The sequence below is a fragment of the Pelodiscus sinensis genome, chromosome 8, assembly GCF_049634645.1.
Source record: "Pelodiscus sinensis isolate JC-2024 chromosome 8, ASM4963464v1, whole genome shotgun sequence".
NCBI lineage: Eukaryota > Metazoa > Chordata > Testudines > Trionychidae > Pelodiscus > Pelodiscus sinensis.
In genome coordinates, this window is record NC_134718.1 from 42,299,287 (window position 1) to 42,309,631 (window position 10,345).

The following is a 10,345-nucleotide window of genomic DNA, read 5'->3' on the forward strand; positions in this document are numbered from 1 at the left end:
ACATGTCCACGCTGCCATGTGCTTTTGCACAAGAGCATCCATGGCAGTGTGGATACTCTCTTGAGCAAGAAAGCTCTGATGTCCATTTTAGTCATAGGGCTTCCTTGCACAAGAAACCCCTGCCGTGCATCCACACTGCCCTCTTGCGCAAGAGGGCTTACACTTGTTAGAAAAGAGCCTAGCTCTTGCGCAAGAAGCCCTCTCTTACGCTTTACTGTAAATCTTCTTGCGCAAGAACGGGTGGGCAGTGTGGATGCTCTGCGGAAGAACAGCCGAGCAAGAACCCAACAGTGCTGTTTAGAAGTGTAGGACTAGCCTTTGCATTACATAAGAGTGTAGATGATGTGTAAAGTGTTCACAGTCAACGGGCTGATTCTCTTCTAGACCACAGCCACTCTATACCACGCTAGCAATGTAAAAGGACCTACACTATAAATTGTCAAATGGCATAAGTAGTAATCACACCCAGAGAGTTCAACATAACATTGATCTTAAAATGTGGCAAACTATCCCTGAAAAACTGTGGCAAAGTGATTTTTATAAAAAGAGGGTTCTTTACAATGGATTCAACAGTATTAGAAAATAGAGCCTCGTCTAAATTTTCTCATTACTTTTCTTCTAGAATGTAATCACTTTTGATCTATGAACCAGAATAAATTTAAAAGGGTATTTATTGTAATATATGTTGATTGTGGTTAACATCTTGCCTTTGAAATTAGTATTTTGATTTTTAGCATTGGAGGATGAATGCTTTTACACAGAATAAAACATGCATAATACATTTCAGTTTGTTACATAAAGGCAACTCTCCCCAATGCCCTGAAGTCTTCCCCAAGATCACCCAAGAATTGTTCTGTATAAGGAGTGTCCAAAATGTCAATGAAGTTTGCTTTATCATTGTACATGACACCTTTTCAGTATTTGTGCAGCTAGCATCTCCAAGTAAGCTTTCTTTGGAACACTTCAATCTTGCTTATATCACTGGTCTACAATTTTTTAGAAGTTGTCTGCTTCAGAGAAAAAATGTGCTATTTATTATGTATTTTGATGTGCTGAATTCAAATATGACAATTTGTGACGGGGTGCCGAGACCCCGCACCCAAACCCCCGGCCCTTTGTGCCCTTACAGAGGGGCAACAGACCCCTTACCGCTGGTGCGCCGGTTGCTCTTACGCCGCGGCTCAGCTGAGCGGCGCCGCAACTCAGCTGATCGCCGACGCGGCTCAGCTGGAGGGACGTCTCTGCACAGCTAAGTTAAACTCAGCCCCCCCAGCGAGAAGGGGGGAGGGGGAATGCGTCGCGTCGGACAGGAAGGGGGCAGGGCGCGTGAACTCCTCCGAGGTCGGTGGGGCTTTTAAAAGCTTGCCGACAACTGGAGAAGGGGGGGAGGAGACGAGGAGAGCGCGAGGGCTCCACGACAGGGGGAGAGACCCGGACGCGCTCACGGCAGTCTCCACCGAATAAGGCACGAGGGCGTGAGTACCGACACCCCGAGGACGGGGGTAGGGGGAAGAAGGAAGTAGCCCAGGGCAGGGCAGCGAAATAGCCCGTGGGCTGGTGTGTTTAGTGGCTCACCCCCCACCAGTCGGACAGAAACTCAAAGGTAGTCTCTGTCCTTAGGGCCCTGGGCTGGGGCCCGTGAGTGAGGGCGAGCCCAGGCCCCTCTTCCTTCCCCCTTCCGAGGAAGAGACAGACCTAGCCAGAATTGGCTCCCGGAGCGAGCTTATTGTACTACAAGGACGGGTGACCGTCCCTCAGGACAGATCAAGGACGGAGGACCCGGTTACACAATTAAAACAACTGATTGGCTACTGTTTCCAAGATATTTAAGTTTTTACATTTTACATCTATGTATATTGTGTAGATAGTAGAGTTTTAATCATAAATTGTAAACCTAGGTCTTTTCATGTGTTTATGGTTGCTTTACATGATAATATTTCACCTGTCCTGTTTATGTAACACTTTAAAAAATCAGCAAAAGGGTTATATAAATACAATTTATTATGAAACAAAAGGAAAAAAACTATTATGTACATAGTTTAGTCCTATTCAGTGTGTACTCGGTGCTTCTTGGCTTGTCTCTTGTATTCATTAAATGGAGCATCTCTTGTCACTGTCCAGCAATAGTCTGCAAGCATTGATGGGCTCCATTTGCCCTGATAGCGTTTCTCCATTGTTGCAATGTCCTGGTGCAATCGCTCGCTGTGCTCGTCGCTCACTGCTCCGCAGTTCGGTGGAAAAAAAATCTAGATGAGAGTGCAAAAAATGTATCTTTAGTGACATGTTGCAACCAAGCCTTTTGTATGCCTTGAGGATGTTTTCCACCAACAACCTGTAGTTGTCTGCCTTGTTGTTTCCGAGAAAATGTATTGCCACTAACTGGAAGGCTTTCCATGCCGTCTTTTCCTTGCCACGCAGTGCATGGTCAAATGCACATCGAAGAAGTTCACGAATCTGAGGACCAACAAAGACACCTTCCTTTATCTTAGCTTCACTTAACCTTGGAAATTTTCCATGGAGGTACTTGAAAGCTGCTTGTGTTTTGTCCATGGTCTTGACAAAGTTCTTCATCAGACCCAGCTTGATGTGTAAGGGTGGTAACAAAATCTTCCTTGATTCAACAAGTGGTGGATGCTGAACACTTTTTCTCCCAGGCTCCAAAGACTGTCGGAGTGGCTAATCTATCTTGATGTAGTGGGAATCTCTTGCACGACTATCCCATTCGCAGAGAAAACAACAGTACTTTGTGTATCCAGTCTGCAGACCAAGCAAGAAAGCAACAAACAACCTTCAAATCACCACAAAGCTGCCACTGATGTTGGTCATAGTTTATGCACCTCAAAAGTTGTTTCATGTTGTCATGGGTTTCCTTCATATAGACTGCATGACCAACTGGAATTGATGGCAAACATTGCCATTATGGAGCAAAACAGCTTTAAGACTCGTCTTTGATGAATTAATGAACAGTCTCCACTCATCTGGATCGTGAACGATGTTGAGGGCTGCCATCACACCATTGATGTTGTTGCAGGCTACAAGATCACCTTCCATGAAGAAGACTGGGACAAGATCCTTTTGACGGTCACGGAACATGGAAACCCTAACATCACCTGCCAGGAGATTCTACTGCTGTAGTCTGGAGCCCAACAGCTCTGCCCAACAGTTCCAAATCCCTGACAAGGTCATTTAGTTCACCTTGTGTTATGAGGTGTAGTTCAGAGGAGGAGGATGGGAGAAAATGTGGGTCCTGTGACATTGATGGTTTAGGACCAGAAGTTTCATCCTCTTCCTCGTCTGACTCAAGTGAGAATGATTCTGGTGCATCAGGAACCATCAGTCCTTCTCCGTGGGGTACTAGGCGTATAGTTGATGGAATGTTTGGATAATGCAGAGTCCACTTTTTCTTCTTTGACACACCTTTCCCAACTGGAGGCACCATGCAGAAGTAACAATTGCTGGCATGATCTGTTGGCTCTCTCCAAATCATTGGCACTGCAAAAGGCATAGATTTCCTTTTCCTGTTCAACCACTGGCAAAGATTTGTTGCACAAGTGTTGCAGCATGTGTGTGGGGCCCACCTCTTGTCCTGATCTCCAATTTTGCAGCCAAAATAAAGGTGATAGGCTTTCTTAACCATAGTGGTTATACTGCACTTTTGTGTTGCAAAACTCACTTCACCACAAACATAGCAGAAGTTATCTGCACTGTTCACACAAGTACGAGGCATCTCTGCTCACTTTGGCTAAACAGAAATGTGTCCTTTGCAAAATCAAACACTGACAAATAAGAGAGCATGACACTGTATGATTTCTAGAGCTGATATAGGGCAATTTGATCAGCAGAGTGATGTAAGCTTCATTATGATTGCATCATCCATGACTTCTAGGAATAACTTGATGCAATTCATATAATGTATGACGCAATACCAGCTTCAGATTGCATCATTCATTGTTTTGCCTAAAAAGCAAGTACTGTCCAAACCCAGTCATAGATTTATTCATAGATCCAGTCAAAGATGTATTTTAGTCATTTCTGGTTTAAATTGAGAACCCTTCCCTTTATAACTCACTTATCCTCTGTCATTCACAAGTCAAGGGTCATATATACTGACCCAATAGCATATCTTGAAAACTAGAGCTAATCAACAATTTTAAGCATCATTTTTGTTCTCAGTGACCCAGATTTAGTAAAGTTTGACTACATTTATTTCAGAAGCATTTTGGCTGTAGAGCAGTATTCTGAAACTTAGTTCTGAAGTGGGGTCTTACCCCAGAAAAGCTCATACTACTATATGTTAGTCTGAGGTACCACAGGACTACACTTTGTTAAAGTTACAGACTAACACAGTTATGCCACTGGGATTTAGCCTTTAAGGTGCTGCTAGATTATTCGTTAAGTTTTACCTCAAAAACTAACAACAAAACATGTAGATGGTATCATGAGCTTCTGTGGGTACAACCCAAGTCAGGTGATAAGTGGGTTATACCCACAAATGCTCATGATGCTATCTACATGTTTTGTTAGTCTTTTAGGTACTGCTAGACTATTCATTGTGGTTTAGGTTTTTCCAGTTACAGACTAACTCAGCTACCTCTCTGAAGTTAGTTTGTAAAGTTAGCCAAGATTGATGAACAGTCATACCAAACAAACTGCATCTCTCCTTCAAACTGCTCATTCTAGTACATTTGACAGGGCCACTAGGTGCTTTTGTATTTTGCCTTTTAATACATTCCAGAATTGTTGAGTCTTTCTCTACAGCTACGTCTACACTGCAGGCTGTTCTTGCACAAAAACTTGCCAGGTGTCTACACTTGCACACGTGTTCTTGTGCAAGTAAATTTACAGTACAGCATGAGAAAACAGGGCTTCTTCCAGAAGAGTTATTCCTCTCTCCATAGAGGAATAAGACCTCTTGTGCAAGAGCTCTTCCACAAGAAGGCAGTGTAGACAGGCAATATGAATTTCTTGCGCAAGAAACCCCTATGGCTAAAATGGCCATCAGCTTTCTTCCGCAAGAGAGTGTCCACGCTGCCATGGATGCTCTTGGACAAAAGCACATCTCAGTGTGGATACGCTCTTGTGGAAGACCTTTTACACAAGAACTCTTGCACAAAACTGTTCTTGCACAAGAAGCCTGCAATGTAGACATAGCCCAAGGGCACTTCCTTCCAGCATTTACAATTGTAATCAAAAATATTTTACATATATAGAAAGATGCCTATCAGCAAGCAATAGCAGCTATTAACACCTTCAACAGGCAGAGAAATTGGAGACAGTGGTGTCAGAGACAACATGCAGAAGGCTGGGTAAGAATACTATAGGAGGAGATGAGCTAATGGTGTTTTATTCTAGACTTGTCTAGACTATGCAACTAAGAGTTTATTCTAGAGAGCTGAGACTGAATGTGATGTCTGTCTCAGATGTACTATACTACTAGCAGAGTTGGAAATTTGCCTGTCTGATTTCCTCTTATTCCTTAGAGTGTTGGTCTATTTATTTGTAGCCTGGACCGCTTACTCCATTCATCTGAAGAAGCAGATTGATGTAGATGGTATTGTGAGATTTCATGGGCACAATGGTCCCCAATGCGGTGCCTGTGGGTGCCATGGCACCCTCCGGGGCATGTATGTGTTCCTGCCGAATCATCGGGGCCGGCCCCGCCCCCAGTGCACGGCCCATGCACGGTGCCAGCCCCACCCCCGGACAGCCGGTGTGTGAGTGGCCTCAGCCCTGGAGGTTCCCCAACCTTTAGGGGCTGCTGATCTACATTGTTGTTAGTCTAAGGTGCTACAAAACTATATTAAGTTCTCCTTAAACGTCTATCATCCATTTGGGATGCTTTCTAAATTTGAATATGGGGAGGATGGTATAGGATTAGTCAGCCTGTGTGTAAGACAGTCCAAGTTGTATTTAGTAGGCTGGCTTGGTTAAGCCTACATAGATCTTTAAAAGGGAATAATTATTTGACTCTACATGGTGTCTCAGAGGTGCAAGTGCAGTTAAAGATGGAAGCTAAAATTAAAGAACCTCGCCACTTCACAAGATATGGGGGAAAACCCTTTCCAGAAGTCTTGTTTATAACACCATTGAGCAGCTAAGTTTGTATATGCAAAAAAGAGCAAGAGACATTTGGAGCAAAGCATCTTCAAAAATAGACTTTATTTTAAGTCAAACTTGGAACACAAAACCAAGTATCAAAAAATATTCTCCTTGCTTAAATAAAAGCCAGGTGTATATTCTGGTCACAAGATGTGCAGTTAAGCATATGAAATCATGGGGACCTGTTAAAAAGTAAGTGTCTGAATACAAAAACCTGTCCTTAATCTCCTTCAAATGCTAAAATTGACAAGATTCTTAAATAGCAAGGAAACATTTAGTTCCTATAGAAATGATTATGGACTGCACTGGCCCATAATTGTAGTGCTTGAACATCAAACCAAACTTCTGAGATGTAATATATTTAAAAATACATAAATAACTATACCATTTACAAGTTAAATATTTAATATTGAATTTAGGCTTCTATATAAAGCTATTGTACTTTTAAAAAGCTATAGAATTTCATCTAGAAGTAATCTTGAATCTCAGATTTGGCCATTGAAACCTATGAATTTGGTAGGCAGGTTATCCACTGGATACACTATGGGGCCAGTTTTCATTGTAGGAGGTCCATTTAACAGCTGCCAGTCACAATTCCGAGCCAACTCCACCATAAATATTTTGAGAAGGATTTTTGCAAACTCTTTGCCCACACAGGTTCTCAAGCCCCCTCCAAAAGGGATGAAACTGAACCTGGAGGAATCCTCTGGAAAAGGAGACATGAAGCGATCAGGATCAAATTCATCCTTATTTGTGAAGAGGTCTGCAACATCATGTGTATCACAGATACTGTAGATAACATTCCAGCCTTTAGGAATCTGATAACCCTGTAAAAAAAATATAAAATGTCAGGAAATTCCTATATGCGCAGATATCAGCTCAGAGGCAGATGGCAAAAAGATTTTACAGAGAAATAAAATCCTTGTATACATTGTCAGAATTTCATTCAGATAAAAATTACTATGGAGAAAGTTCTAGCCTTGAAAGGGATTTAATAGATGTAAAGTCCAGCTTACATTTAACTCAAAAGTCTTGAGAGCAACTCTAAATCCTCCGGGAACTGGTGGGCTCAGCCTGAGGGTCTCTTTGATAACACAGCCTGTGTATTTCAGCTGTTCCAAGACTTCCATATCCAGTTGGGTGTTGTCTTGGTTCATGCTGCACAATAAGCCCTAGAAGAGATTAACATAAGTTAACACTAGGTACATTTTAAAAAGGGGTCAAGCCACAATTTGAGATCACAGGACACTGCATTGCTGTCAGTAATGGTGTACTAGTCATCACAAGAGAAAGGACTCCACCAAACAAGCTTGAATCACTGCAAACTTCATTTCTCAAAAAGGAGGAAATTCAGCTCTTCCTGACAAGGGAGCATAGAGAATAAGTCTCATTTGAGCAAAGTCATATCCCTAAAACTGCTTATGGTGAAGGAGGAACACAGACTGCATAAAGAGAAGTCGGTCTTCTCTGTGGAAGTGCTCACCTTCGTTTGTAGCTCCTGTCTCACTTTTTGCAGAACCTCCCGATGAAGCCCCAAGAAGGTGATGAGAGATGTGGCCGCACTAGCGGTGGTTTCATGGCCGCCAAACAGAAGTTCTGTTGCAGATTCTTTTAGCTCCTGAGACAGAGAGCAGGCTGTTTGGTTGGGTTTAACTAAAACACTGTTATTTTAGGTACTCGAGGCCACACTGCACGCCAGAGTTAAGCCCGGCCCGATGCATTGCCCTCATGGCCTGCCCAGATGCTCTTCTAAAACTGCATGCCGAGTAAAGCAGCAAGACGACTCCGCAGCAAAACGCCGGGGGGGGGGGAAGGAGCATCGACTCCTCTCCGGGGACGCGATGTTGGAGTCCAGATGGCTTAGAGGAAGGGGCGCCCTGGCTTTGCCCACTGCACCTGGGCCATTACAGAGGGGCTCAGGACAAGGGGGGCTTTGGAGAGCAAGACGTGCCCTGGGAGCTGGGGCCAGGTTCAGGTAGCGCCAGATCCCGGGCGCTCCAGGTACGAGACTCTTCCAGTGTAACCCGAGAACTGCCCCCACTAGGTGGTCAGAAATGAGGCCCTGAAGGGTTCCCCAGGCTAAGCTCGAGGGCCCCTTCCTCTCCCGCCCCCATCTTCCTTCGCCCGCTGCCGCACTGCAGGGGGAGAGAACACTTAGGGCCCAATCCTGCCCCCGTTTCTGCAGCAGGCCCGTTGCCATTGAGTTTAAAGGAAGTAAAAACCGGGCTGGGGCCGCGGGGGGAGCCTCACCTGCATGTTCAGCTGCTCGCCGTTCTCCTGCGTGTGCTCCAGCAGCAGCTGCAGCGCGTCCTTACAGCCGCCCGCGGGCTGCCCACGGGCCATCTTCGCCCGGATGTTCTCCTCGATCTTGGCGTGGATGAAGTTCCGCGCTCGCAGTCCCTATGGGCGGAGAAGGGACCCAAAGTGCTGCGGGTCATCCCGCTGCCAGGCCTCCCGCACCCCACCCCGGGCGCACGCTGCCAAGCCCTGCCCGCTGCTGCCCAGCACCGACTGCCAGCCCCCCCCCTCACCCCGCGCGGCATGGCCCGGCCGCCTAGAAACACAGCCTCACCCATCCCCCGGAGGTGCCTGGGGCCCCAGCCCAGCCCACAGCGAGCCCGGGCGGGAGCTTTACCCGGTAGAGCCCGCTGAAGGGCACGTCGATGGGCAGGGAGAAGAGGTTGCGGATCATCTCCTCGAAGGCTTCCAGCAGCTGCTGCTCGCTGTCCCGGCCCGCGTGGCCCGGCTCGAAGCCCAGCAGGATCCTCATGGCGATGCGGAACATAAGGCGCTTCACTTCGGGGTACACCAGGAGGCAGGAGCCGGCGCTGCGCAGCCAGCGCGCCAGGCAGGCGCTCACCTCCTCCTGGATGCCGGGCACGTAGTGCTGCAGGGCCTCCCGCGAGAAAGCCTTCATGATCACCTGCGGGACAAGGGGCAGGCTCAGGCCGCCGCTCGGCACCGGCCCGGGGTGAGCGGCCGGGGTTGCGGAGGGGCGCGCGCACCCGCTCCAGCCAGGCCTCTCGGTACCTTTTTGCGGTGCTTATGCTGCCCGTCGTGCAGATTGGAGAGGCAGCCGGAGCCCAGAATAGTGCGCACCGAAGCCGGCCACTGCACCGCCACCAGCCGGTGCTCCCCGAGCAGGATTTGCCGCACGTTCTCGGCCCCCATCACCCGCACGGTGGGGCGCCCGAAGAGGTGGGTCTTGTAGATAAACCCGTATTTCCGACGCTTCATCTGCAGGAACTTCCGCCGCTGGAGGGAGAGAAGGGCCGGGTCAGCCGGTCCCAGCCCCAGCCCAGGCACTGGAGTTCAGCGGACCGGGGAACCGCGATCACGGTTGCCCCAGCCTGGCCCCGCAAAAGGAGAAGCTGGTTCCCCGATGCTCTCCAAACTAGGGGCTTACCCTCCCCAGGGCCGGGCGCGCTCGCCTGTCTTACCTGCAGCACCAGTTGCAGCGTCTCCCCAAAGAAGGGGAGCCCCATGGTGCCCGGGGGCAGCGGCAGGTTACAGCCGGGGTCCCGGCCGTGCTCGCAGTACGCCCCCCACAGTTTCACAGCAGCCAGGAAGAGCAGCAGGGGCAACAGGAAGGTGCAGAGCGCGCTGGCCAGCAAGGTAGAGAAGCCCATGGCTCGTGAGCAGCGCCTGCAGCCCCTACCTGTCGCGGCAGAGCGCAGCAGCTCCTAGGGCCAGCTCTGCCGCGGGAGCCCTTTTTATAGCCCTCCCCAGGTTGCTGCCCACTCCACCTTGGTCAGATCAATTAGTTCACCCAAAGTTCATCTTTAATTACGGATTGTGGCCTGGCTCCTCCCCCCGAAATCTTTAACTGTTTGTTTTGCGCGGTGGCTTCCCCAGGTCTGTCTCCCGCCCTCCTCCCGGGGCTACAGACAAGCCCCCGAGCTGACTTTGAAAAGGTGCTAATTTCCCCCGGACAATAGGGGCCGCGGAGCTCGGGTGCTTGAGCTCATTGAATAATCATTAAAGGCTCGGACGGGGGCAGAATTGCAAACAGCTGCTAGTTCAGCTCGTCAGGAAGCAGCGGAGACCAGCTAATTAACCGCTTCCCCTTGTACCTTTATTGGTCGCTGGTTCAATCGAGTACGAATCTATTGACCTAGGTTAGAGAAAGGCCGCTCTTAGTTCGCCCTTATGTCTAGTTCCAGGGAACGGAGCGCACGGACCTTGCGTCTATGCTGCTGCTGTGCGGGGTTTGATAACACCAGACACACGAGTTATACCCGGTCTG

At 48.0% G+C, this 10,345-nt stretch overlaps 1 protein-coding gene across 1 annotated transcript; it reads right to left on the reverse strand.

Moving 5' to 3' along the window:
- Positions 1 to 6,140: 6,140 nt before the first annotated feature.
- On the reverse strand, positions 6,141 to 10,008 carry CYP26A1 (cytochrome P450 family 26 subfamily A member 1). The gene is made up of 7 exons (XM_075935165.1): positions 9,540 to 10,008; positions 9,130 to 9,354; positions 8,735 to 9,022; positions 8,350 to 8,499; positions 7,583 to 7,717; positions 7,116 to 7,271; positions 6,141 to 6,926 (listed from the first exon to the last, which is right to left on the reverse strand). Exons 1-7 carry the CDS (start codon positions 9,726 to 9,728, stop codon positions 6,585 to 6,587), a joined length of 1,485 nt encoding a protein of 494 aa, XP_075791280.1. The 5' UTR covers positions 9,729 to 10,008; the 3' UTR covers positions 6,141 to 6,584.
- Positions 10,009 to 10,345: the final 337 nt, after the last annotated feature.